This window comes from Alternaria burnsii (genome assembly GCF_013036055.1).
Source record: "Alternaria burnsii strain CBS107.38 chromosome Unknown 701, whole genome shotgun sequence".
NCBI classification, from domain to species: Eukaryota; Fungi; Ascomycota; class Dothideomycetes; order Pleosporales; family Pleosporaceae; genus Alternaria; species Alternaria burnsii.
The window spans coordinates 196,113-219,998 of NW_024066124.1; the positions used below are offsets into that span (position 1 = coordinate 196,113).

At 51.5% G+C, this 23,886-nt stretch overlaps 10 protein-coding genes across 10 annotated transcripts; 6 read left to right on the forward strand and 4 right to left on the reverse strand.

Moving 5' to 3' along the window:
• Positions 1-2: 2 nt before the first annotated feature.
• On the forward strand, positions 3-575 carry GT037_009891 (cytochrome c oxidase-like protein polypeptide vib; the record flags this gene model as incomplete). Its single annotated transcript, XM_038934938.1, has 4 exons — positions 3-60; positions 230-342; positions 400-463; positions 541-575. 4 exons carry the CDS (start codon positions 3-5, stop codon positions 573-575), a joined length of 270 nt encoding a protein of 89 aa, XP_038782352.1.
• Positions 576-1,081: 506 nt separating this feature from the next.
• GT037_009892 (uncharacterized protein) lies at positions 1,082-1,858 on the reverse strand (the record flags this gene model as incomplete). The annotated part of the gene is made up of 2 exons (XM_038934939.1): positions 1,082-1,310; positions 1,344-1,858. 2 exons carry the CDS (start codon positions 1,856-1,858, stop codon positions 1,082-1,084), a joined length of 744 nt encoding a protein of 247 aa, XP_038782353.1.
• A 584-nt stretch (positions 1,859-2,442) lies between these two features.
• On the forward strand, positions 2,443-6,485 carry GT037_009893 (ribonuclease p complex subunit pop1; the record flags this gene model as incomplete). Its single annotated transcript, XM_038934940.1, has 2 exons — positions 2,443-4,770; positions 5,247-6,485. The coding sequence occupies 2 exons, from the start codon at positions 2,443-2,445 to the stop codon at positions 6,483-6,485; spliced, it is 3,567 nt and encodes a 1,188-aa protein (XP_038782354.1).
• Positions 6,486-8,054: 1,569 nt separating this feature from the next.
• GT037_009894 (uncharacterized protein) lies at positions 8,055-8,624 on the forward strand (the record flags this gene model as incomplete). Its single annotated transcript, XM_038934941.1, has 1 exon — positions 8,055-8,624. The coding sequence occupies one exon, from the start codon at positions 8,055-8,057 to the stop codon at positions 8,622-8,624; it is 570 nt and encodes a 189-aa protein (XP_038782355.1).
• Positions 8,625-8,896: 272 nt separating this feature from the next.
• GT037_009895 (uncharacterized protein) lies at positions 8,897-9,487 on the reverse strand (the record flags this gene model as incomplete). The annotated part of the gene is made up of 1 exon (XM_038934942.1): positions 8,897-9,487. One exon carries the CDS (start codon positions 9,485-9,487, stop codon positions 8,897-8,899), a length of 591 nt encoding a protein of 196 aa, XP_038782356.1.
• A 268-nt stretch (positions 9,488-9,755) lies between these two features.
• Positions 9,756-10,922, forward strand: GT037_009896 (alpha-soluble nsf attachment protein; the record flags this gene model as incomplete). Its single annotated transcript, XM_038934943.1, has 6 exons — positions 9,756-9,788; positions 9,846-9,909; positions 9,962-10,021; positions 10,078-10,176; positions 10,239-10,762; positions 10,821-10,922. 6 exons carry the CDS (start codon positions 9,756-9,758, stop codon positions 10,920-10,922), a joined length of 882 nt encoding a protein of 293 aa, XP_038782357.1.
• Positions 10,923-11,406: 484 nt separating this feature from the next.
• Positions 11,407-12,777, reverse strand: GT037_009897 (uncharacterized protein; the record flags this gene model as incomplete). Its single annotated transcript, XM_038934944.1, has 1 exon — positions 11,407-12,777. One exon carries the CDS (start codon positions 12,775-12,777, stop codon positions 11,407-11,409), a length of 1,371 nt encoding a protein of 456 aa, XP_038782358.1.
• Positions 12,778-13,949: 1,172 nt separating this feature from the next.
• GT037_009898 (glutamate decarboxylase) lies at positions 13,950-15,705 on the forward strand (the record flags this gene model as incomplete). The annotated part of the gene is made up of 3 exons (XM_038934945.1): positions 13,950-15,107; positions 15,163-15,382; positions 15,434-15,705. 3 exons carry the CDS (start codon positions 13,950-13,952, stop codon positions 15,703-15,705), a joined length of 1,650 nt encoding a protein of 549 aa, XP_038782359.1.
• Positions 15,706-17,858: 2,153 nt separating this feature from the next.
• GT037_009899 (cryptochrome dash) lies at positions 17,859-19,960 on the forward strand (the record flags this gene model as incomplete). The annotated part of the gene is made up of 2 exons (XM_038934946.1): positions 17,859-18,463; positions 18,517-19,960. 2 exons carry the CDS (start codon positions 17,859-17,861, stop codon positions 19,958-19,960), a joined length of 2,049 nt encoding a protein of 682 aa, XP_038782360.1.
• A 1,810-nt stretch (positions 19,961-21,770) lies between these two features.
• GT037_009900 (uncharacterized protein) lies at positions 21,771-23,858 on the reverse strand (the record flags this gene model as incomplete). Its single annotated transcript, XM_038934947.1, has 1 exon — positions 21,771-23,858. One exon carries the CDS (start codon positions 23,856-23,858, stop codon positions 21,771-21,773), a length of 2,088 nt encoding a protein of 695 aa, XP_038782361.1.
• Between the last annotated feature and the right edge of the window lie 28 nt (positions 23,859-23,886).

Genomic DNA, 23,886 nt, shown 5'->3' on the forward strand with positions numbered 1-23,886 from the left:
CCATGTCTGACAGCGAGAACGGCGACGAGCTTGTAACCAAGCCCTTCAAGTTTGTTACTGGTGAGCTTTTCCCGCTACTCCGCAGTCTCTCGAATTGATAGCTAATCTCCCACCGCACAGCTGGTACGCCACCCCCGGACTCGCACGCCTGCCTGCACCGCCCGCCAAAATAGCTTCCACAGCTCCAGATATGCGATATGGCCTGCTAACAAAGCTTCGGCGCACACAGGCTTCGATGCCCGCTTCCCCAACCAGAACCAGACCAAGCACTGCTGGCAAAACTACGTCGACTACCACAAGTGCATCATCGCCAAGGGCGAGGACTTTGCTCCCTGCCGCCAGGTGCGCGACCCCCGCAGAAGCCGAATGAGACACGGACCTGTGTACTGATGGATGTAGTTCATGTTGGCCTACAAGTCCCTGTGCCCCAGCGGCTGGACATCGCGATGGGACGACCAGCGTGGTGAGTGTTTCCTCCCAAGCCCATTGCGCATGCAGTCGAGGCGTCCAAGATGAATATAGTTGCTGATTTGTGAACAGAGGCCGGCAACTTCCCCGTAAAGCTCGACCAGTAAATATTTCGCCATGGCGACAATTAGCATGCGACAATTTCTTAGAGCTGGAGACGATTGGATCAGAGTGGCGTTCGCAACTTGGAGCCCTGTATCATAGCGATCGATATCAGCAATGCGACTCTGGTTCATTTAGTTGCCATTCCATGCTGAATTTCGTGATGTATACAAATGTTGGCACAGGCACGCTCCAAATCTGACAAGTGTCATGTGTGTCATACATTATCATTCAATGTTGCTCGATATCCGAGTAGGTATAGTGAGTGTGGCCAATTTGCAGTAAAGTTGGGACTTTAGGTATATAACAAGACGAGGGTAAATCGCAGATGGTGGTGAATCGCCGCTTGATAAAAACAACGCTAAGTGGACAGAGGAACAAAAGACCGCCCAAGACGCCACAAAGCAAACCCGCCCAAATGCAAGACCTGCTCTGCTATGAATATGAACATGGTAAAGAACTCGAACCATGTCGAGTGGGTTGAATCCAGATATCGATGAGACGAGACCGTCTAGTTGGGCCACGCGTTCACCGCAAACTGTCCAACGTACTTGGGCGACCTACACACAGGCAGCGAATACGTAGGCAGAGGGACGTATGAGAAATATGGCTCGGAGCCCAGCACCGATTCAAGCATAGGCTGGAACCGTTTAAGGCCCCAATTAGGGTCGTCAGTCCGTACTTGCTGCTCTTCCTCTTCCTCTTCTTCGGGAATGACTGCTGGATCGTCGCCATGAGCGCTGTCCTTGCGTCAGTGCTTTCCTTGGTCCAACATCTCGTCAATGCTGGAGAGCGAAGTTGGAGCTACTGGCTGGTAGGTTGCATCGTAGGCTTGGCGTGCCTCCGGGTCCATCAAACAGTCGAAGCCGGCCTGCAGTGCTCGATATTTTTTCGCGTCATTGGCAAAGTAGACGGAGCGCAGACGGCGGTACGCAGCTCTGATCTCGTCCGTGGTGGCCTCGGGTGTGAGTTCGAGGATGGCGTAGTGATCCGTGACTTCTCCAGACTCGCTGGTTGGCGAGGCCATGCCCGAGTCCGTTGGTGACATGGGCGAGGCAATGGGATTGCGTTGTTGGAGCAAGATGGAAGCATCTGAGACGTATATTGAAGCTCTCTTTGCGTGCTGTACCATGACTGAGTTGCTTGCCACGCTGATGGGTCGTGGGCGTTGGATGGCTTCTGACTGGTTTCGCTCGTGGCCGGCGAAACGTTTTCTTGGTGAGGGCGATCGCAGTGGACTGAAGTTCATCTTGCACATTTGATCGGAAGAATAAGAGGGGGGAGACATGGTTGTGTATGTGTGAATCATTATGTACTAGCAGTAGAGGTGTGTGTGTGTATGCGGTACAGTAACAATAGAGGTAGATGTAAGTGTCAGAATGGCTATGCGTTGTGTGTGTGCGTGTGTTCAAAGAAAAGATGCTGTTGTTGTGTAGTAACAAGGTGTGGGAAAACATTGAATGATCAGGACCAGTCCAGGACCACAAGGACAGGGCAGCATGGTGGCTGCGCACTCCTGCAGGGGGGACGATGCAATCACAGGGGAGGTCAGAAAGGTGGAGCACCTGGCCGAAATGGCGAAATGAAGATGTTGTGAATGGAGTAATTAATCAAAAGACGAGCTAGGGGCCTGGCGGATGAAACAGAATGCCGTTGCTGGCCTGGCACGTTTGGACCAATACCAAAGGGTCCAAGTCGGCGTTGGTAGGGACTGCCAGTGCTTCGGCCAGACACGTGCTGACGTGACGAATGACTCCGCGCTAAGCCCGTCGGCGTGGGGACCGTCTCGCTAAAAGATTCAGTCGCAGCGACCGTTGGCCCAGTGAGCTCGAATAGCCTTGATGCTATAGCGACGCCTGTTCCAGATCCACCATGGCCGATAGTTCGAGAAAGAGGAAGCAGACGCCAGGCAACACGGGTCCTGGCAATCCTGTCAAACGCACCCGATTCCAACAGAGGCCACAGCACGTCATCCCCGCCATACCGACTAGCAACGCGTACCCCAATGGCGAGATCAACGTCAAAAACTTTCTCAAGTCGCACGAAAATGAGATCAAATCGCTCGAGGGCGCCATCAAGGCGGCTAAGAAGGGGCAGTCGCGACGAGCTTTTCAAGATGTGCCGAGGGGGTTGAGGAGGAGGACGGCGAGCCATAATCCGCATCGCGTACCAAAGAGACTGCGGGTCAGGGCGCGACAGGAGGCTAAAGAGGACAACACACCCATTTCAAGAGGCACTAGCGGGAGCGGTGTTGGGAAAGGGAAGAAGAAGCATCTGAGGAAGTCGGGGAGGGAGAACAGCAGGCAGGTCGCCAAGAAGAGGAACAATGGCAACACCACTGCAGCTGGGAAAGACCATGACGGGGACGCAGCAATGGAGGATGCGCCGGAGCAAGTCACGAAGCCCTCACCATCAAAGCCGAAGCGCAAGTTTCCTGCTTTAGCTACGCCCGCCACCCCTCCATCTCGATTCCGCAGACGACAGCGAGACAAGACATGGCTACCCACGCATCTATGGCATACGAAGCGCGCAAAGATGACTGAACCAAAGGAGCCGCTCTGGCGCTTCGCAATCCCACTGCAACCAGCAGTCAAGGCATATCGTCTGATACACAGAGCCGCAACCCAGCGCGGAGCCGTTGCGTGGGACGTAAGCTACATGTCAACTCTCAGTCTCGAGGGTCCTGAGGCTAGTATAACTGGGCTACTCAAGGGTCTGTACTTTGCTGTAGACAGTGCAGAGGACCCGTGGCAGAACAGAGGCAGGGCCAGGAAGTGGAGAAATGGTACCAGAGTTTGGGAAGGCTGGATATACGAAAGAGAAGCCAAGCCGCTGAAGAAAGTCGCCCAAGTGACTGTCATCTGGTGCGCCCCGCATGCAGGCAGCAACAAGACGAAAGCCTTTGTTCGTGTACACCCGAGCGCTTTCTTACAACTCTGGAATCAAGTGGTCAGGATGGCAAAAGTGCAGAAGCCAGCTGTCACGGTTCGAGATCTCCGCTTCGATATTGGCTCTATCGAGATCACAGGTCCTGCCGCTATAGAAGCCCTTTGTTCGATTCTCGCTCCCGTATCTTCCCCAGATGCAGGGCCCGATGCTCCAGAGTCTCTTTGGCCCGCCTTGGCTTCTGTCACAGACGCTGCGTCACTACCAAACGGTGCGCTTCTGTCTTTTAACATTTCAGATCCCCGGCTTCGCGATCCTCCTCGCACATCGCCCGTGGCATACGACCAACAGTCTCTGACTGCCTTGACGGAAACCCTTGCAGCCTGGCCGCTCGACAACGCCTCAATCCCAGCCTCCATCTTCGATACCAACAGCCGGCTAGCCGCACAACGAACCATGCCGTCTCAGAAGTCTATAAATCGTCGGAAGAGCGCATGCACATTAGGTGAAGACCCAGAGGCACGCTCAACCGATCCGCGTATTCCGACGCTTGTACTTGTATCGCGAGAAAGCAAGTCTTGGACTGTTCTTCTTCCCTGGAGATGCGTCATGCCCGTATGGCGACAGATGATGCGCTACCCGGTATCTACAGGCGCAACCCCACTATTTGGCGGCTTGAAAGAAAGACGCCAGGTTGACTTTGAGCGCTCGAAGCCGCACTTCCCGTACGACCATCCTGGCACGGATGCTGGATGGAGTTGGGAACTACGTGAGCGAGAGGTGAGGAAGCACGAATGGACTAAGCGCCCAAAGGGAAAGAGGATTGAGTGGTCGACGATTGATCTCGGCAATGGTAGGAAGGGTGAGATTGGAGATCCCTGGTGTTGCGACTGGGAGCGATTGATTCCAAGATGGAAAGGAGAGATTACCACTCCTCGAGAGGAGCCAGGAGAGTCCCGGACCCCTGTCAGACAGCTGTCTTGCAGAGATGCAGTTGACTTGATTGAGAAGGGCAACGCTACGTTGGGCGACTCTTGGCTGTCGCCAGATGTGTTCACGGCCAAGATCACAATGGTACAGCGAGGTACGCCTACAGACTGCGCTCGCATCTACCGTCTGCCTGCAGATGCACAATCTCGAAGCGGATGGCTGTCCTTGATGCCACAACCTGGCACAAAGCGTGCATCGAAAGCAGGCGAGGAGGACTATCCTCTTGTCCCCGACGAGGCGGATCTAATGGGCTTTGTTACAACAGGCAACTACAACCTTGCAGAGGGCATGCCAACAGCCATTGCGAATCTGGCGGTGCACAGAGTAGGTAGCGATGGCGTGTGCATTGTGAGACAGGCGGGAAGCACCATAGGCAGACTGGCGAGGTGGGAGGTAGTGTAAACAGGTCTAGATGGATGAAATGATAGCCGACGCGTGTGTGTGGAGTCTTTTGCGAACACGCTGTTCTCGTTGTGTGGGGTAGGTAGTTTTGGCTGCATGCGCTAAATGGATCCCGGAGCAGGGATGCATGGGAAGGCCATCGATATCTCCCGTAACTGACGCTAACGTCTCAGCAACACTTTCTCCACGCCCTGAACCACTCCGCCGTGAACCACTCCGCCGACGGTCAACGACATGTCTGAGGACCGGCCGGCCGACGAGCAGGGCGAGGGCGTCGACGCTGCCGTGGGACTGCCGTCAGACGTGCTCCAAGAACTGGTAGGGCCTGTCCGCCGCAAACCGCCTCCTCGGTTACATGACGCTCCCCATGATGCGCCTTGCTAAGAAACGTGTCGCAGACTACCAACATCCTCGACGACTTGCTGAGCAACATCGTCTTCACCACGGCCCTATCATGCCACCGATCCGAGAAGCTGCTCCGCATGCAGTCGGCCGCCACGCAAGCCGAGTCCATCGCCCTGGCAAACCTCGAGCCGCAGTCGCAGAAGCAAAACACGACAGCCGCCACGTCGATACCCGTCGCTGAGACATCGGCAGCAAAGTACGACAATGGGCGCGTCTTCCTCAAGGGCAATCCGCTCAAGACAACGCCTGAGATAATATGTCCGCACTGCAAGCTGCCCCGGTTGATGCACCCCATCATGGGCAAGGGCATGCAGAACCCAGACCTGACCAAAGAGTACTGCATGCTCTACCCCTTTGTCCAGCGATCGGGCCACGACGTCTACGGCAACCCCTTCCCCACCGACATGGCCAAGAGCAAGAAGGAACGCGAGCTCATCAAGCAGCAGCAGAAGAATGCCGAGAAGGAGAGCGTAGGCACGCCCGGCTCCCAAGACACAGACATGGCTGGCGGCGACACCAAGGAAATCAAGCTCAACACGGGCGGCAAACCCGCTTCCTACATCCCCTGGCACACGTGTCCCAACTGCAAGCGCAGCTTACTCATAACGCGCTTCGCACAGCACCTAGAAAAGTGCCTCGGCATCAGCGGGCGGCAGAGTAGTCGCAACGCCATGGCCAAACTCACCGGACAAAACGGCGGCACGGGTTCAGGTCTCGGCAACACGCCGCTGGGAAGTCGCATGGGCACGCCCGCGCCCGGCGAGTCGTCATCCGCCAACAACCCCAAGACGAGTAGCAAAACAAAGGGCATCTCGCCCGTTAAACGTCTCAAGGGCGAAAAAGACGACGATGCCGACGCTGATGACATGGACAACGATACCCCCGAACGCCGCAAGATGAAGAAGAAGTCGTCCTATGTCAAAAAGGCGGATCGTGATAAGCCATCTTCTAACTCGACTACCACTTCCAACGGCAATGGCAATGGCACGCTCAAAGTCAAGCTGAAAACTAGTAGTGGTGGTAGACCTGATCTTGGGGATAGAAAACACAGCGAGAGCAGTGAAAGGGGTGAGGGCAAGCGCGACCGTGACGCTGATGATGTCGGTGGAGATTCACCCAAGAAGAAGAAGATTAAGCTTAGTTTGGGTCCTGGTGGTGGTGGTGGGGGCAAGGATAGAGGGAGGGCGAGTGCGAGTGTGGAGCCGTCTGTTAGGGGTGCGAGTCCGGAGTAGGGGATTGTGTAACAAAATATATGCATTGGAATGGGCGTTAGTTTGGGGGTTTTTTTTTGGTTTTTTTCTTTGGAGGGGAGAAGGGGATTTAGGGGGACAATACCATGGCATGGGAATTGGGATGATGGAGAGAGTGTTCCTTTCCAAACTGGCGGCGTTTTTTTGTTACGTTTTCACAGATTGTTTCTGCTTTGACTGGCAGTTTTGGTAAGAGATGGGCCAGAGAGGATTGATGGGGCTTTGTATTTTTATTATCCAAGGTAGGAGAGAGAGAGAGAGAGCATAGATTGCATGCATGAACGGCATAGTTGCCGTCTGGCTAAAGAGTCGAGTATCTTCCCTGTAACTTTGTAATCTCAGAAACACAAATCAAATAATGTGGAAATCTCTTATTCCTACTCGTCATGTCATCTGACTTGTTCGACAATCCATTCTTGTTCCTTACTTGGAATTTACGAAGAGTTGGACGAAAGAGAAAGGCAGGATTGATGCGCGTTCTGAATGCTCAACTCTCACTTCCTACTCGATCCAACGTCTGTAGAGCGCGATGTCGGCACTCGGACAATATTTTTTCTGCTCGTTATCGTATCGAAGAGACCAGCTGTCACGTACACAAGACAAGACACTTGAGCGCCTGTTCTGATAAGAAGTCACGTGGACTAAACCTTCCTGCCCGAATGTTTGATAGCAGATTTAGTGACTCTAGTACATTCAAGTGCTAGCCAGCAGGCCTTAGCTGGAGTTCTTCTGCTATGAGACGATTATACACATGAGTTGGATCTGGAGAGTCATGCAGCCACATGGTCTTCGTGTGATTTGCAGGGTTGACATTTTGGTAATGCCTTGGCAAGCGTCCTGCAAAACTGAGCGACCAACTACCCCACAATGTCCATCAGAGGTGCTGAAAATCAGACAAAACGGCTGAGATTGGTGTTCCACAGTATTGAGGGGCTGTAAATCATACTATGTGAGGCATTGAAAGTGGTATGCAATCCGGATATGCTTAGGATCGAGGACGAGAGCCACTGACGACAAGGTCAACATTCGAGCATCTTGAAGACACGATGCATCGAACAAACACAGTCTTCATATTGGCTTCGAGTACTCGCAAGTCCTTCTCGCTCTGGGTTGGATGCTCATGGTGACCTCGACGAGTAGACACACCTATATCCCAATGTGGAACTATGCAAAAGTGCACTATAACATCCAAGTTGTGCAAATCCCTGTCTTTTCAGACGAATCCAGTCTCTCCATACCGACTGAGAGCTTCGGATTCGATTGGCGTAGGGGAACAGAGTGCACAAGGGGTGTGGTGGTAGTGCAGGAGGTCTAGGGTGTCAGGCGAGATGGGGCTTGGCGAGTTGATCCCGCGCTGTATATACTCGCACCGCCCACCACCCACCTTCTGGACTCTTCATCGTTCTTTCCCCCCACTACTCCCTCCGCTCAACCACACCACCACATCTCTTCTTCATCTCAGAACCGGCCTGAAGGTGCTGAAAAGTCATTGAAGACCACTTCCAACTCTTTTCTGATATTTCATGGTGCCGGTTAGATCATCTTGTCACCATGTCGTCGACACCATCCACACAGTCGGCTCTCCAGGCATCAGCCCTTCTACTAAAGAAGCAAGATACACACGAGTATCGTCAGACGACGTACCACGATGGAAGCAATGTGCAGATCGCGGAATCTCGTCGTCGCCGCTGGGCGGATTGGAAGGTTGAACCACCAGTCCAGGGATACACCGACTTCGTCCTATACCCCAAAGCAGATGAAGACTCATACCCACAAAGCAGCTTTGAACACGTCTCGTCACAACCTCACCCCGCACCTCGAAGGAAAGTCGCGGAACGCAGCTCAGAGCTACACGTGACTTCCGCCAAGCGTTCGTCCAAAGTTAGATCAAAGTCGGTGATCCTTCATGCCGAAGCAAAGTCGAGCGAAGGACTGCCTTTGAAGACGAAAGCAGCTATGAATTCGTCCGCAGGCCCCACACCTCCTCCGACACCTAGGCTGAGTCGGCTGTCGACACCAGAATTCGACGATATGGATGAGGCGCCCTTTTGTGGCTGTGGTGTGGAAGCGCATGTCGTTAAGCGTTGCACAAAGTGCAGGAAGGAGGTCGGTCTCTGGTGATTGAATCTCTGGCTTGTTGTTGGTTCTTGTTGTCTCCTATTTACGACGGTCGTCATATGGAGGCTGGTGTTGTGTTTCTCTGGATTGGCACTATCCCTGGTCCTTGGAGTTTACTTGTTTACCAACGAAGATACAAACGTTGCAAACAAGTATGGGCGCTGCTTCCCGATCGTCCTGGTGTCCTTCGTAGCCGTATACCATTCGTAGTCATGCACATCTCATCGTGCACCGATGGCTCTGGTTCTAGACGTGTGCAAAGCCGTATGAAAGATTTATTCCTGCGGCCTCTCGCTCTCGACAACAAAATATTTACCGGCCTTTCGCTCAGCCGAGCCCAGCACATCCCAGTCCTCAACATCTTGAGCGTCAACCGGCGTAGCATCTCGTTGTAACCGCTTGTGATGCTGGCCTACGACCTTCTCTTTGCCCAGGGCGTCCTTTAGTGTCTCCAGGGTGATAGTCTGCTCTTCTTCCGCAGCATTTGACTCATCACGTATCGCCCGAAGAGGCTTTACACCCGTTGTATCCACCTCCTGTATCTTGCCCACAAAATGGAGTTGTGCTGCCAGTGTGTCCAGCATCTTCTGCTCTTGTTCGGGCGTTTCCGGCGGCGGGAGAGCAGATAGTCGTAGTAGATGATAAAGCTGCTGAGAGGTGATCTGGGGAGCGTCGGGAGCGCGTGTCTTGGGTGGTAGGAGAGATTCAACGGACCATGTGGGCTCTGCTAGAAGCTTTTCAAGCTCGTCGGGATGTACGCCTTGGTTTTGGGATGAGCGTAGAGGCGAAGGCGTGTATGGGCGTGTTTGCAGGCGTTGTAAAGGACTGCAAAACCTTGAGGATGTAAATGCGCGACGTGTAGCCATGTTTCTTGCGGACCGCTCGACGCTGCTGTGAATGCAACGTCGTGAAGCTTGAGGCGGGCTACAAACACTAGTGCGGAAGTGGTAAAGCCGCCGCCGAGGTCACAGCCCTCTCGCATGGACCAACGTGGGTCGTCATCGCTCATTGAGACAGCAAGTGCAGCCACCTGTCTCGACCAAAGTTTCAACATAACGTCTGCCTATACAGTCATATCTCATACTGACCCTCCTTCTCCTGCAAACAACCTCCGCACTCGACAACTCAGCAAACATGGCCGGCGATCCACGAGCGCTGCTGCGACAGGTGGGGCCTTCCAAGACTCAGCCACAAAGCAGATAACTGATATTGACGTGACAACAGGCAGAAGCATCGTTGCAGAAGGCATCTGGTGGCTTCAGCTTCTTCAGCAACAAGCAAGACAAGTGTATGATCTGAAAAGTAGCATATATGCGCTTTTGGACTGACGCACGTGATAGATGAGGCAGCCGCAGATCAGTTCATTGCCGCAGCAAATGCGTTCCGGATGCAAAAGATGGGTATGGTCGGATGCGTGCTGGAAAATGATCCCGTCTTAAAAACTAACGTGTTCTAGGCAAGGAGGCAGGCGAGGCTTTCGAAAAGGCGGCATCAGTACAACGTCAGAATCTGAACGAGCCCGATGACGAGGCAAACACGCTTACAGACGCCTTCAGTAAGTTTCTTCACTCAGATATTCTTCCGTGTTTGAAACGACTGTGACTGATGTATCATCAGAGGCCTACCGCAAAGATGACCCAGAAGCAGCTGCGCGGTGTCTAGACAAAGCCATTGCGCATTACTGCAGCAAGGGCAACTTCCGCCGTGCAGCTACCCACAAGCAGAACCTTGCAGAGCTCTACGAAGTCGAGCTCGGCGACAACACCCGAGCTGCAGCTGCATACGAGGAAGCGGCTGGCTGGTACGAGAGCGACAATGCTGAAGCACTTGCCAACAAGCTTTGGCTCAAGACCGCCGACCTCGTCGCTCTAGAAGGCAAGGACTACTACAAAGCCATTGAGCTTTACGAGAAAGTTGCCAGAACTTCGATTTCCAATAACCTTATGCGCTGGTCCGTCAAGGAGTACCTACTCAAGGCTGGTATCTGCCAGTTATGCACAGGCGACCAGGTCGGTGTCAACACTGCGCTTGACAGGTATAGAGAGCTGGATCCAAGCTTCCAGCAGCAGAGGGAGCATGCACTTCTTGTTGACTTGGCAGCTGCAGTGCAAGACGGTGATCAGGAGGCGTTTTCTGAGAAGGTATGTTCTCTCCAATTGGCACACATTCGCAAATGCACGTCGTACTAACTTCTCACAGTTGTTCAATTTTGACCAGCTCACCAAGCTTGACAAGTGGAAGACTACACTTTTATTGCGAGTCAAGAACACGATTGAAGAAGGAGGCGAGGACTTTTCGTAGAAATAGGACATTGTAGAGGTATTTGCTACTCATGACTCTGGTTTGCTTTTGTGTACGGTATAGACACATTTCGCGTTTAGGTCTTGCGATAAAATGAGATCCAACAACATCACCTTTAGGCTGGAGAATTAACTGTGTGGTTGCTACTTACACGAAATGTATAGTGACGGTGACTACAACCAGACTATGACGAACTAAAAACATTACAGTCCCCTATTAGAAAGAATGGTGGCCCGCACACATGGACTTCAAGGTTAGCTTAGACTAGGTGAAAGACAGCAGTAGTGGCAATATCACGATTGCGAGCACAACATATGGTGTCATGTTTGTATTCGTTTGTTGACTTGCTATCTGAGTCATACACATGTTAGTGTGAAGTAGCCACTCCGCTTGGATGGAAAGTTATTATACAAGGAATATGTCGTAAAGATCGTCTCGCAGCAAGAAGGTAACAAATTTCAGGGCTCGAATAAGAGTTGTTGGTCTACAACTCCATGTTCTCAACAAGAGGCTGGAGACGCTCCTTCAGGTCCTCGACGTCGAGCTCCTCACCCTTCCAAAAGCTCTGCTCGCCACCAGAAGTCTTGGGTGGGATCAGGACGTTGGAGACGACCTGGATGACACCGTCGCTAGCTACACCGTCATGAACAGTGACACGCGAGAAGCCATTGATCCTGATCTCGACAAAAGGTCCGTAGCGACCAACGTCAACGGCGAGGTTCTTGTGGCAAAGAGCAGTAGGGAGATCGTAGTGGTAGCCTCCTGGGCGCTCCTCGACAGTCTCCTTGTCGTCCTTACGCCCATCGTAGAAGGCATCAGTGTAAAGTGTCTGATCAACGACAATGTGGTACTCTAAAAGAGCCTTCAGGTACTTCTCACCATACTTTGAGAACAAGAAGGCGTTGGCACGCGCTCCAAGCTTCTGGAACGCAAAGTTGGAGGGCGCGAAGAATGTACCGCCGTTATGTGGGTAGTCAGTGCTGTTCATCTTCTCATAGATGCCTGTCTTTGTGAGACCGAGTTCAAGAGTGCTGAACTCGCCAGGGAGTAAGTCGATGATGGAGGCGACGTTGGGAGGTGGTACGAGGATGGAATCGACGCCGTGGACGACACCGTTGGTTCCGAAGATGTTGACTGCTACGAGGCGGCTGTAGAAATTGATCGCAGGACCCTTGAGTGTCACGCGAACAGTAAGGCGCTGCGGGTGACCTAGGTTCTTGCTTGGGGTGTAGAGAGTTGGGATGGTGTATGTGTGGAGTACGCGACCAGCAGGATACAGGTCGTCGGTGACATGGTACAGCAGAATGTCCTTCAAAACTTCCTTGGAAGGCTTGTGGTGATGCTCGGGAATCTTCTCAAAGGCCTCATCTGTGGGAGCAAAGACTGTGTAGTTGGCCTTGGTGCTGTTGAGCGCCTCCACGATGTCGTCAAACTCATTGATCCACTTTGCAAGCTTTGTGGTGTATTTGCTCTCGTTGATGAGCTCGTAGACCGTGCGGTTCGGCTTCTGGTCGTGTGGAGGGTGGTGAGGTCCGCCATGGTGTGGCGGTCCATCATGAGGAGGGTGCTCAGGATTCTCAAAGTCGATGACGCTGTCGTCGAATTGAGAACCCTCTAACCACGACTCAACGTCGGCACCAGCATGGTGAATCTTGCTGTAGACGTCCTTGGCGCCGTCCTTGACCTTGCTGAATGCGTCGTCAATGACATTTTGAGCGTTGTCGAGAACAGTATGAGCGTTGTCGACAAGGGACTTTCCAGACTTCTCAATGTTGATGTTTGAGAAGACTTCTGGCTCGGTAATGACGAATGCGGTCGCCAGAGGCAAGACCGGTACAACGCGTGAGAATCGCATGTTGACCTGGTGATTGAGGAAGAATGGGTGAACAAGCAAGAATAGTAGGGGAGCACAAGTACTGTAACGAGTAGCTAGGCAACCAAGCTAAAGAGTAAGACGAGTCGATTACAACACCACTGCGTGGCAACGTTATTGGGGCGGAGCTCTCGGTAGGTGACCCGCTTCTTGGGCTTCGGACTACAAGGCGGACCAACCTCAAACAACAACAATTGTGCTTGACGAAGTGGTTAGAAATGGCAGCAAACACTCGAGCTCTACTGCTTTGCAAATATAGACCCTTAATTTGAAGGTATATTCTCTACATACCGTCAAGGCACCGAGGCCGCGTACCGTATAGTCCAGGCTGTCAAGGACGCGTCAGTCAGTTTTCCCCGCGTTCCACGGATGTGATGGCGATGACGTGACTACGTCATGATCACCAATCCCATCTCACCACCCGAAACTTTGAGCGTTTTGTAGCCATCAACCAGGTAAGCCTGCATCAGATCTTTGGGAGAGTCTGACGGAGTCACATCCGATGCCGCTAGGATCTCCGAAAGGTTTGTTGGGATAAGATCAGATATGGCAGATTTGGTGCTGTTCAGCTGAGCACTTTGTCACGTGACGGCGCGCTGTCGGCGAAACGACGGACCGGGTGACAGCCAGAATTCCGTCATTGACCCATCAATGTGCATGAAGGCTATTACTTCCGGCTTTTGGTCTGTACTAGATTCGTCACGATGCGTTATTTTCCTGCTTTGCTTTCGCTGCAAGGTATGAGGCCAGATTGGCCAGTCCCATAGAAAGCCGCGTGTTTGATCCCATTGCTTGCCAGTCCCGCGGTTGAAATCCCTAGCCGGCTCCCGTTGCGGAACTTGAAAACGGCTCCTTAATTGGTCATGACACGTCCCACAAGATCCATTCACTGCCAGAAACAAGCTTTTTACCAAGCAAATGTCAAGCTTTTCAATGCGGGTCCTGCTTGGTCTGCATGTTCCATTTTGGCTGCATGGCCAACGTGAGCGTGTGAGCGACAACGGACGTAATGTGTCGTCATGCGTATGTACGTTGTCAACGTGTACCAGCAAATATTTCTGGTCGTATAAAACTGATATTTCCTGCCTGATGCTTGCAAACTTTGCATCAATCTCAACCCCTACCAACGTAACTACCTCCAAACATTCATCACAATGGCCGGGCTCGCGAGACATGTAGACACGGATGAGCTCCTTGAGACACTAAAGGACCACCCAATTCACAAGGCTGGAGGACACAAGTCCGCGAACCGCGCGACCTCACATATCACGCCTTACTCGAGTCGCTATGCCGCTGGCACCGAGTTGTCAAAATTCAAAATCCCGCACGATGGCGCTCCTGCCGATGTTGTCCACCAGCTACTCAAGGACGAGCTTGATCTTGACGGACGACCCCAGTTGAACTTGGCTTCATTCGTCGGAACGTACATGGAGAAGGAGGCCGAGCAGCTCATGATTGAGAATCTGTCGAAGAACATGTCGGATGCTGACGAGTACCCAGCAATGATGGACATGCACGCACGATGTGTATCCATCATTGCTAACATGTGGGGCGCACAGAAGGGCGAGAAAGCCATCGGATCGGCAACTACTGGTTCTAGCGAAGCTATTCACCTTGGCGGACTCGCCATGAAGCGTCGCTGGCAAGAGAAGAGAAGGGCCGAGGGCAAAGACACTTCAAATCCAAACATCATCATGGGCGCAAACGCACAAGTCGCTCTTGAGAAGTTTGCTAGGTACTTCGAAGTCGAGTCTCGCATTCTTCCCGTAAGCGAAGACTCATCCTACCGTCTGGACCCAAAGTTGGTGAAGGAGAACATCGACGAGAACACAATCGGTGTGTTTGTCATCCTTGGTTCCACATACACTGGACATTACGAACCTGTTGAGGAAATCTCCGATATTCTCGACGCCTTCGAGAAGGAGACCGGCAACGATATTCCCATCCACGTAGATGCTGCATCTGGTGGCTTCATCGCTCCCTTCACCCACGCGAAAGCTGGCAAGAAGTGGAACTTTGAGCTACCGCGAGTCAAATCCATCAACACCAGTGGTCACAAGTTTGGTCTCGTGTATGCTGGTGTCGGATGGATCATCTGGCGAGACGAAAGCTACCTACCCAAGCACCTGATCTTTGAGCTTCACTACTTGGGTGGAACAGAAGAATCATACACCCTGAACTTCTCACGTCCTGGAGCTCAGATCATCGCGCAATACTACAACTTGATCCATCTAGGGTTCTCGGGGTACCGTGCCATTATGGAAAACATGTTGGCTAATGCACGTCTACTGAGCAGGGCGCTGGAGCATACGGTACGACGTTAAATCGCTAGGTAACACAAGAAGACTTACTGACATTACGATCCAGGGCTGGTACCGTTGCGTCAGCGACATTCACCGCAAGAAGGGCGATCTCAAGTTCGAGCAGGGCAAGAAGCCATACGAAGAAGGCGAAACAAGCGCAGACTACAATGCCGGTTTACCTGTCGTTGCATTTACTCTCACAGACGAGTTCCACAAGGAATTCCCCCATGTCAAGCAAGAAGCGGTCAGCAATCTGCTTCGAGCTAAGCAATACATTATCCCCAGTAAGACTACATCTGATATATTGAGCATAACGTGGCTAACCTCACATGCAGACTACCCGCTGCCACCAGGCGAGGAGAAGACCGAAATCCTCAGAGTAGTCGTCAGGGAGAGTCTGTCGCTTGACATGATCGACAGGCTAGTCACTGACATATGTGGCGTCACGGAGATGCTGATGAAGACGGATGCGGTTGATCTTTCGGCGTTCCAACCTGGTGCCAGCCCTAGCATCGAGAAGCAGCATGCCAATAAGGGACTGCGGAAAGAGCATAAGCACAAGGCGCAGAGACCATCGTCTGATGGCGTATACCGCACCGTTTGCTAGAAAGGCTTACCGATCTTAGCAACTGAGGACAATGGATTATGGGTGACTTGATTGTCAACATGAGGTGATCCGCCTATGCGGCTTCAAGGCTTGCGAGGCGCGTCACAACAGTCGGAAACGCATGTTGAGTAACTTCACTAAGGGAACGAATATATGTTAATGATAGTATTGAAAAACTTTGATTGTACACAAGCACTATTCTAGTAGCCCTTGTCATACAAAGCTTTTTCCCCTTCTTTCATATCTCCGTTAAGCTTGTTATTACTTCACCTTCCTCTAATTAGGCTTCATAGACATACCCTGAGAGCCCTAAGGACTTATTAGGTATGACAATTCCCCAAACTTCCGGTCCTTAGCCTTGAGAGGCCGTTCTACTAGCTCATTTTACCCACTGGATGGCAAGCTCGATGGCTATATACTTATGTGACTGATATAGTAGATATGATGCATGTCGCTTCTGCCTCACACTATTTTTGAAGCAGACCTGCAACTACATTCTGCAGGCAAAGATAGTCCAAGATACGGCATGTTCTTTCTCATATCCGCAGGAGGCTCGTTCTTAGACGCTATCTCACTCCAAACACACATCCTCCAAGTCCACTCAGAAAACCTTAATGTGGTTCCAACAGCAGTCTCAGGGCTCTAGTATAGCGCATGAACATCCTGTCAAGCTATAGCTGATCATTTCGACATGAACACAACTGGATAGAATCAATCTGTTGAAGGTAGCAGATTGAACCACACCCAGTACGTATTATTTGTAAGCTTATCGGTATTGAATAGACGCATGGGTAAGGGCTTTGCAGGTTGTGTTAATGGCGTGTACCATAGAATCCTAAGATACAGGCATGAAAGGGTGGGTTGAATATGCGCTATGCCCTATTCAGTACGATAGGTGAACGAGAGAAAAGACGTGTCTCAATAACACTTTTTTTAGACCAGTCTCTGACATCCAATCTCATTACAAGGATAAAAGACTTATGCCTTGAATTGTACGGAAAAAAGTAAACATCTATCGGTTACGTGCCTTGGCACGCTTATTGCCTTCCTGCGGGCTGACCTGGGCAGCGATCTCCGGCTCTACTGCAAGTTCCTACAGGTCAGCCTCGTTCAAAGCCAACGCATTCATCAACCACGACCACCGGCAAGGCTAATTCCTTCCTTTCATCGACAGGCATGTCTGTGATATCTTGCTCATTCAATGACTCATGCAGGGCTTCCACCCATTGGACCACGAATTCAACGACGGCATATACACGCTGCACATTCATCACTACAAGCACTTGGTAATAGTGGGCGATGTGCAGCATACTACTGTGTGAGTCTTTGATCAAAGCTGTGCGTGGTGGCAAGACATCGGAGGACGGCGAGCAATCCAAGTGTCATATGTCATATCCCCAGTCGGCTAACAGCCACGTGCCCTTTGCGGTACCTGGTACGCGATTTCCGCTCCAAATCGACGAATATCGAGATCAAGCTGCACGATCAACACTCCTAAGATGAAAGATTCGCGGCCCCTGCACGGCTCTTTTGGGCGCCGAACCATCTAGAACTCTCATGACCCTTAACCAGGCACGGCATGGCGCATGCATGCACGTCTCGCGATCTCTCCGTGCTTCCATGACAGCACGACAATCGCCAGCTTTATCCTTTCTACGAACGCTCGGCCCGTCCCCAAGTCGCTCGTTTTGTGTCCCTGCAGCGGCCATAGCGAATTGTGGCGCCGCACTAAGCCGTCCCTCACGTCATAATCCTGGCTGGCGATGCTGCAGCAAGCATCACCAATCTTGAATCGGATCTCCTCAGTTTCGACCATCTGCACCCCTTCCGGTGGAGGATACCTGATATGGCTGACAGATGTCATTTAGGGCACCTTTTAGTGTCCAACGGCCTTGTGCCCTAGAAATTTCGGTGTGAGCCCCATCGTCGCCTTCATATGGTCATGACGTCCCGCAGGCCCTAAAGTTCTCTGTCGCCTCCAGCACCGCAATGCTCCCGACTCTCTACTACCAGGTCTTCTATGAATCGTAACCTTGATGTTACGACGTAGTTGCTCCTGGCCGCCGTGCAATACCTGCGACTTATTTGTTTGTTCTGATTGTTGCACGCGCGCTTTTAGTGCTGCTGGCGACGAGTCTCCGAAGTCTCCGATCATGTCAAGCCGAATCCCGCGTATTCTGCTCTACGTTCTCAGTCGCGATGTTCGCCTTTCAGACAATCCCGCCTTCCATGCCGCTTCCCTTCACGCCGCGCGTCCAAATTCCTCGAGAACGTCTTCGAATGGAGACAGACGGCACCGCGATGACTCGCTGACCTCGGAACACGGTGGCGCAATTTTTACGCACCTCTTGCCTGTATACGTTTTCCCTGCCAACCAAATCGAAGTGTCCGGTTTCCTCTCCTCCCCATCCGACAAGAGCCCGTATCCGGAGGCGCGCAGTGAGGTCGCACGAGTATGGCGAACAGGACCTCATCGCGTGCAATTCATAGCGGATGGAGTATGGGATCTTAAGGAAAAGCTTGTGGAGTTGAACTGCAACTCCGGATTGGAAATGCGCGTGGGCAAACCCACCGAGGTTGTTTCTGACATAATCGACTGGTATTCTCAAAACGAGCACGAGGGCAAGATCAGCGGCGTTTGGATGACCGATGACGATAACACAGAAGAGAAAAGAGAGGTGGACAGTGTAAGGAAGCTCGCAGAACAGCATGGAGTAGACTTCAAGGCGTGGAGCGATGAGAAGTACTTCATAGATGAGTAAGTCACATTGGCGTTCCGCGTTATTGAGGGATTCTGCTAACTCGCCTCAGTCGTGACCTACCTTATGATAACATATCCGACCTGCCAAATGTATACACGTCGTTCAGGAAAGGACTCGAACCGCTACGCGATCGACCTCGCAGTACCCTACCCACACCAACCCAACTTCCACCATTACCCTCGAGCATACCACCACAAAAACAACCATTCGTCATACCATCGTCCTTGGAAAAGTTGAAGCGAGCTCTGTTATCGCCACTCGAAAAAGACAAAACATACACTCTCACATGGCCACCACAATGGCCGACAGATGCTCAGTCGGCGCATCCATTTTCTGGCGGTGAAACCGCTGGTCTAAATCGTATCAACCATCTTATCAGCTCTGGGGCTATGAGTTCCTACAAGCAGACAAGAAATGGCATGCTTGGTCTCGATTTCAGTACCAAACTCTCAGCCTACCTTGCTCAAGGACATATCACAGCCCGGCAGGTCCATTGGGCAATGATGGATTTTGAGGAAGGGCGGGGCCCTGGCGAAAAGAGAGATGGCTACGGAAAGGGTGAGAATGAAGGAACAGCAGCTGTTCGGTTCGAGTTGTTGTGGAGAGATTACATGCGACTTTGCATGAGAAAGTTTGGATATAAGATGTTCAGTCTCTATGGCATACAAGATCGTGGTGCTAAAGGTCAGAAGGGAGAGGCAGGAACAAAGAAGTGGAAACGACTAGACAAATCAGGTGGTGCAGGCGACGATCCGGTAAAGACACTCGAAGCGTTTCAGCGGTTCCGTTCAGGGCGCACTGGAGTAGGTCTTATCGACGCATCAAACCGCGAACTCTTCGTCACAGGCTACACATCGAATCGCGCGAGGCAAAACGTCGCCTCTTTCCTCTCGTCTCATCTGGATATCGACTGGAGAATTGGAGCAGAGTGGTATGAATGCTTCCTTGTGGACTACGATCCAGCTAGCAATTGGGGCAACTGGCAATACGTCGCTGGTGTCGGCAACGATCCGCGGCAGGGCCGCGTCTTTAATCCCATCAAACAAGCACTCGATTACGACAAGCATGGCGAATACATCAAGGCATGGGTACCAGAGCTACGAGGTATTAAATTGACACGGACTGTTGGTCCTGGTAAGGAAGAAGTGGACCAACAACGATTGATGGGCCTTTATCAAGCTTGGAAGCTCAGCGACTGGGAGAAGCAAAATTTGGGTCTAAAGGGCGTAGAATGGGTCGAACAGCCGCTCACTAGGATACAATTTCAAGTTGGTCGGGGGCGTGGTGGGGGACAAGATGGAAGGTCAAAACGAGGAGGAGGAGGAGGTGGTGGTGGTGGACGTGGAGGCACATCATGGCGGGGAAGAGGCGGTCGCGGTCAGGGATCTGATCGTGGATCTGATCGCAATTCTCCTCCCAAGGGTGCTGGAGCATGGCCCAGGAAAGTAGATGGACCTACCATCGTGAGTAGTGAGCGGTCCACGGCGTCATAGGTCGATCCCCCATTGTATCATAGCTCGCGTGCGCTCTTTCTTTGCAGCCTCGCATCGTTCCATGCAATTTAGTTCTCTTCAAGCATCACACTACCGCTTGTGAAATTTCACCTCCATCCAAGGACTTTTGTTATCGGACCAACGATTGGGAGGTTTCCTGCACCATCTCACGATAGTGAGCGTCATCACTTCTGCCAACTAGCTTGTTGAGATCGCCAAGCCTGATCTTCATCCTCCCGAAGCGCGCCTTCCATCGTTGAAGTCACGAATAAATCATGTTGACCATGATGAAACGATTTTATAAATCTTGAACTTATCGTCGAGCCGCTTCCGCTACCAGTGAAGATGCATGGAATTGCTACCGAGTGATCTCATAAGGCGTCTTTTTTACTTCCCTTGCATTCATTTACAGATCCTGCTGCGTTGCTCTCCAAATGAGACCAGGGCAAATGACGAAACTAACGTGCTTTGTAGTCTTATTTGCCTAGGCAGACAGACTTGTTTAGAGTTGAAGTGCACGCTTCTGCAATGACAACTGACAACCACCACGGTGGTAAGAACGTACCTCGGTGGTGCTACAATCTCCACATCCAACTGCTGATCAATGGAACATATATTGGCCTAAATACCCAATCGCATCCCTACATTTTCGAATATCCTCCTTTACCCTTGTATAACATAGTGCACCAGTGAAGCCCAACCCCACTCCAGCGTTTCCACCATGCCACCCGGACGGGAAGACGATGACGCGCATCCCGCGAAACGCCATGGCATACCGTTATAGGCATGGACACTTCCTAGCGCCTTGATCCAATATTTGGTGGCCTTGAGCTAGCCTATACTCTCCAGTCGTAACGAAATTCTACGGGCGTAGCACCAAAACTACTTGTCGTTCACTGATCAGCTCGATCGTTGAGTTCGGTTCCAGTGGCAAGCAAACAACTTACTCATCGGAAATTTGAGCGGTGAGTTCATCTGACATGATCGTTGCATCGTCTCGTTAGACAGGCTTACCGGGTAGAGGATGTCGTCAGAGTTCGCCGACTTGTGGTACGTGGATGATGACGTGTGGGACTGGGATTGGGTTCAACTTGAAAGGTGGTGGTCTGTGAGGGTTGCGTAGGGCTGACTTTTGAAACGCTTGTGGGCTTACTCATATATTGCCCTACTGGCGTTGAGTCGACTTTGTGCGATGCCGAACAGATTAATCACTGCGGGCGGATGTTGTTCGAAGACTGCAGGTGTTCTCACTCAACAGCTTCTATGACACCTTACACGTTTTTTTGACCTAGATGTGAGTAACCTGCTGATCAAAAGTACTCTTGCAATCACACATACTTTCCACGTATCAAACCATAATAGATTGTACATCTGAACTGTCTGGTGTAGCGTGTTTTTAGATCTCCGATCTAGTATCGGCTGCGTTCGGCAATTGTTACTTCCGAAAGGCTTGGTGAGGACAACGTTTCAACCACCCAGTCATGTTTTTCTGGAATGATGTATCTGAGAAGAGTCATGCAAAAATCGAATGACGACACTTAATTCTCGCATCGTGTGCTGTTGCATCGCCAACGAGCCCAAGTCAACCACAACTTCCACACTCTACAACGACGCCAACAAAAACATTTTCGCGGGCAAGAGAACTTGCAACGACCAGTCATGCATAGCTACCTGTTCATTTGCCTTCATGATCTGGCTTATATCGAGCGAGAATTGGAGGAACAAGAAGTTCTTTAGTCTATTCACATATCAAGAGACAGTCGCAGCTACGCCGCAGGAGCTGGAACTAGCTGCATCGTACGTTCATAAGCTAGATAATGTATATTTCCTTGCTTACAGATCCATCTGACCACCACTGACGACTCTCGAGCGACGACTGCTTCAACCACCCGGACAGTGATAGCTCGTCCTTCTGGACGCGCCGTACGCCCATTACACCTACGCGTTGATACACTTCATTACCGATATGCTCCAACAATATACCTTGAAAGTGCTTGTCAAGTCCGTGTGGCGTGGGCTTGTTCGTGTGCCTGTTGATGACACTGTGAGATGAGCACATCGCTACCTTCAGCACATGAACAGTCATGTCCTGTGCATTATGTTCTCGCACGTCTGGAGATGTCTGCATGAAGTGATTAGTAACGGCAGCCTGAGTTTCATTATCTTTTACCGTTCTCCGATCGGCTGACCACAAAACTTGCTTGACCTGTCCATAGACCTTAATCCTTCCGGCAGTCACTGCGCCATAGGGTTGTTTAGATCTCAACGGCTGAACCTCCACGTCGAGAAGTGTGCACAAGATCTCAGTACCTATCAGTCTGTCGTACGATGGCCAATCTAGCCTTCCATCGATAGCGGCCCACGACCAACTAGGTGCACGGTACCGAACTGGTCGTTTCGCAATCTCGCCTTCAGATGTGGCCCACAGCAATTGTTCAAAGAACCGCTCTGTCCAGATACCAGCATAGTACCGACCCAACCTCCCCTCAGCCTGGCTAGCGAGGCGCTGTGCTACTGCAGAGATGGCGATCAATTTGTCCGAAGGCTCTGACATCACACGTATTGTATACTGCCTTGCAATATCTATCCAACGGAGACTGGTTCTATTTTCTAGTTTCCGAAAGCCTAGGCCATGAGGAGCAATGGTTCTTTCTTCAAGTCTTTGGAAGGAAGCCCAATTGGAGGAATTGCGTTCCGGACCGCCGCCATCTTGGTCTTCATATACGCCGCAGTACCAGCGCAATTGTCGGCTTCCATATGAGAGAATGCGTCTTGAAAGGCGAGTTTCCTGAAATGTCCATGCACGTGTGGAGAGTGGCTCAACATGTCGCTCCGAAGAGGGTATAAGTATAACTCTACTGGGTCTGACTTTGTACACCTCCATGGGATCCTGAACTGAGACGTGAAATCGTGGTACGTTGGACCTAGAAGCGAGGAACCCTTCAGTACATCTTGAAGCTTTGCTGGCGGCGATGGTGACTTGAGCGCATGCATATATGTTGTGCATTTGGCCGATGAGCGCATCTTTGTCCTCATCACTGTCTTGTATGATACACATACTGTCAATCCAAAGATATTCGAGCTTGAGTTGTCGTGTCACAAGAATGGCATCTTGGATCGTCTGCGGTAGGTCTTTTATCGTTCTTGAGACTATCCCGACGTTACTCTTTACTGTTTGGGAGAGCTGATCGCCTCCCCAACAGTAGCTTAAAACAGCATACGGTACCGGTTTCGTGACATCCATGCTTACAAGGTGCACCTCGTCTTGAGCACACGTTACACGAAGGAGTCTTGGTGGGACGAAGACATTCTCGACTCTTCTGCACTCCTCATGCTCTTGAACGCAAAAGTCTAGCCAGTCTTCAGCCGCGCTTGTAGATGCTGGTGATAGATTGGGCGGTGCATGGAATACCAACGATGTTGCCTCATCCGCGGCGTAGATCTCGAAGTCTTGTGAGGTTGTGGGATAGTGAAAGCTTATGACACTAGTCTTTTTTGGTGGGCGGTCGTAAGAGAATGAATACCGGAGGTTTTCATGTTCATGGCCGTTTGGGGCGCTTTGCATCAGGTATTCGAATAGCTTGCATCCACTAGCTGCAGCATGTCGAGCTCGTCTATAAGCGATGCCTAGTGTGCCGGTTTCACGAAACGATGACTGACTGTGGAAACTGTTCGCAAGGCTGATCGTGACTGCCTGACAATAATGGCACGAGTGGGGTGATTTCTCGACTTCGCCGGCTTCATTAGACTCCATCAGGCTGTAGCGCAATGAAAAGCGATAGTAAAATATGTCGTGGCCGTCGCTGGTGGGTGAATGTGAAGTGACTGCCTTCCCTGAAGAGCTGAATGATGCAGTGTCAGGCTGCGCCACGGCATACTCTCTTACTTCAACCGGCATCGCGTAAAGTGGGGTGCACTGCCCACCT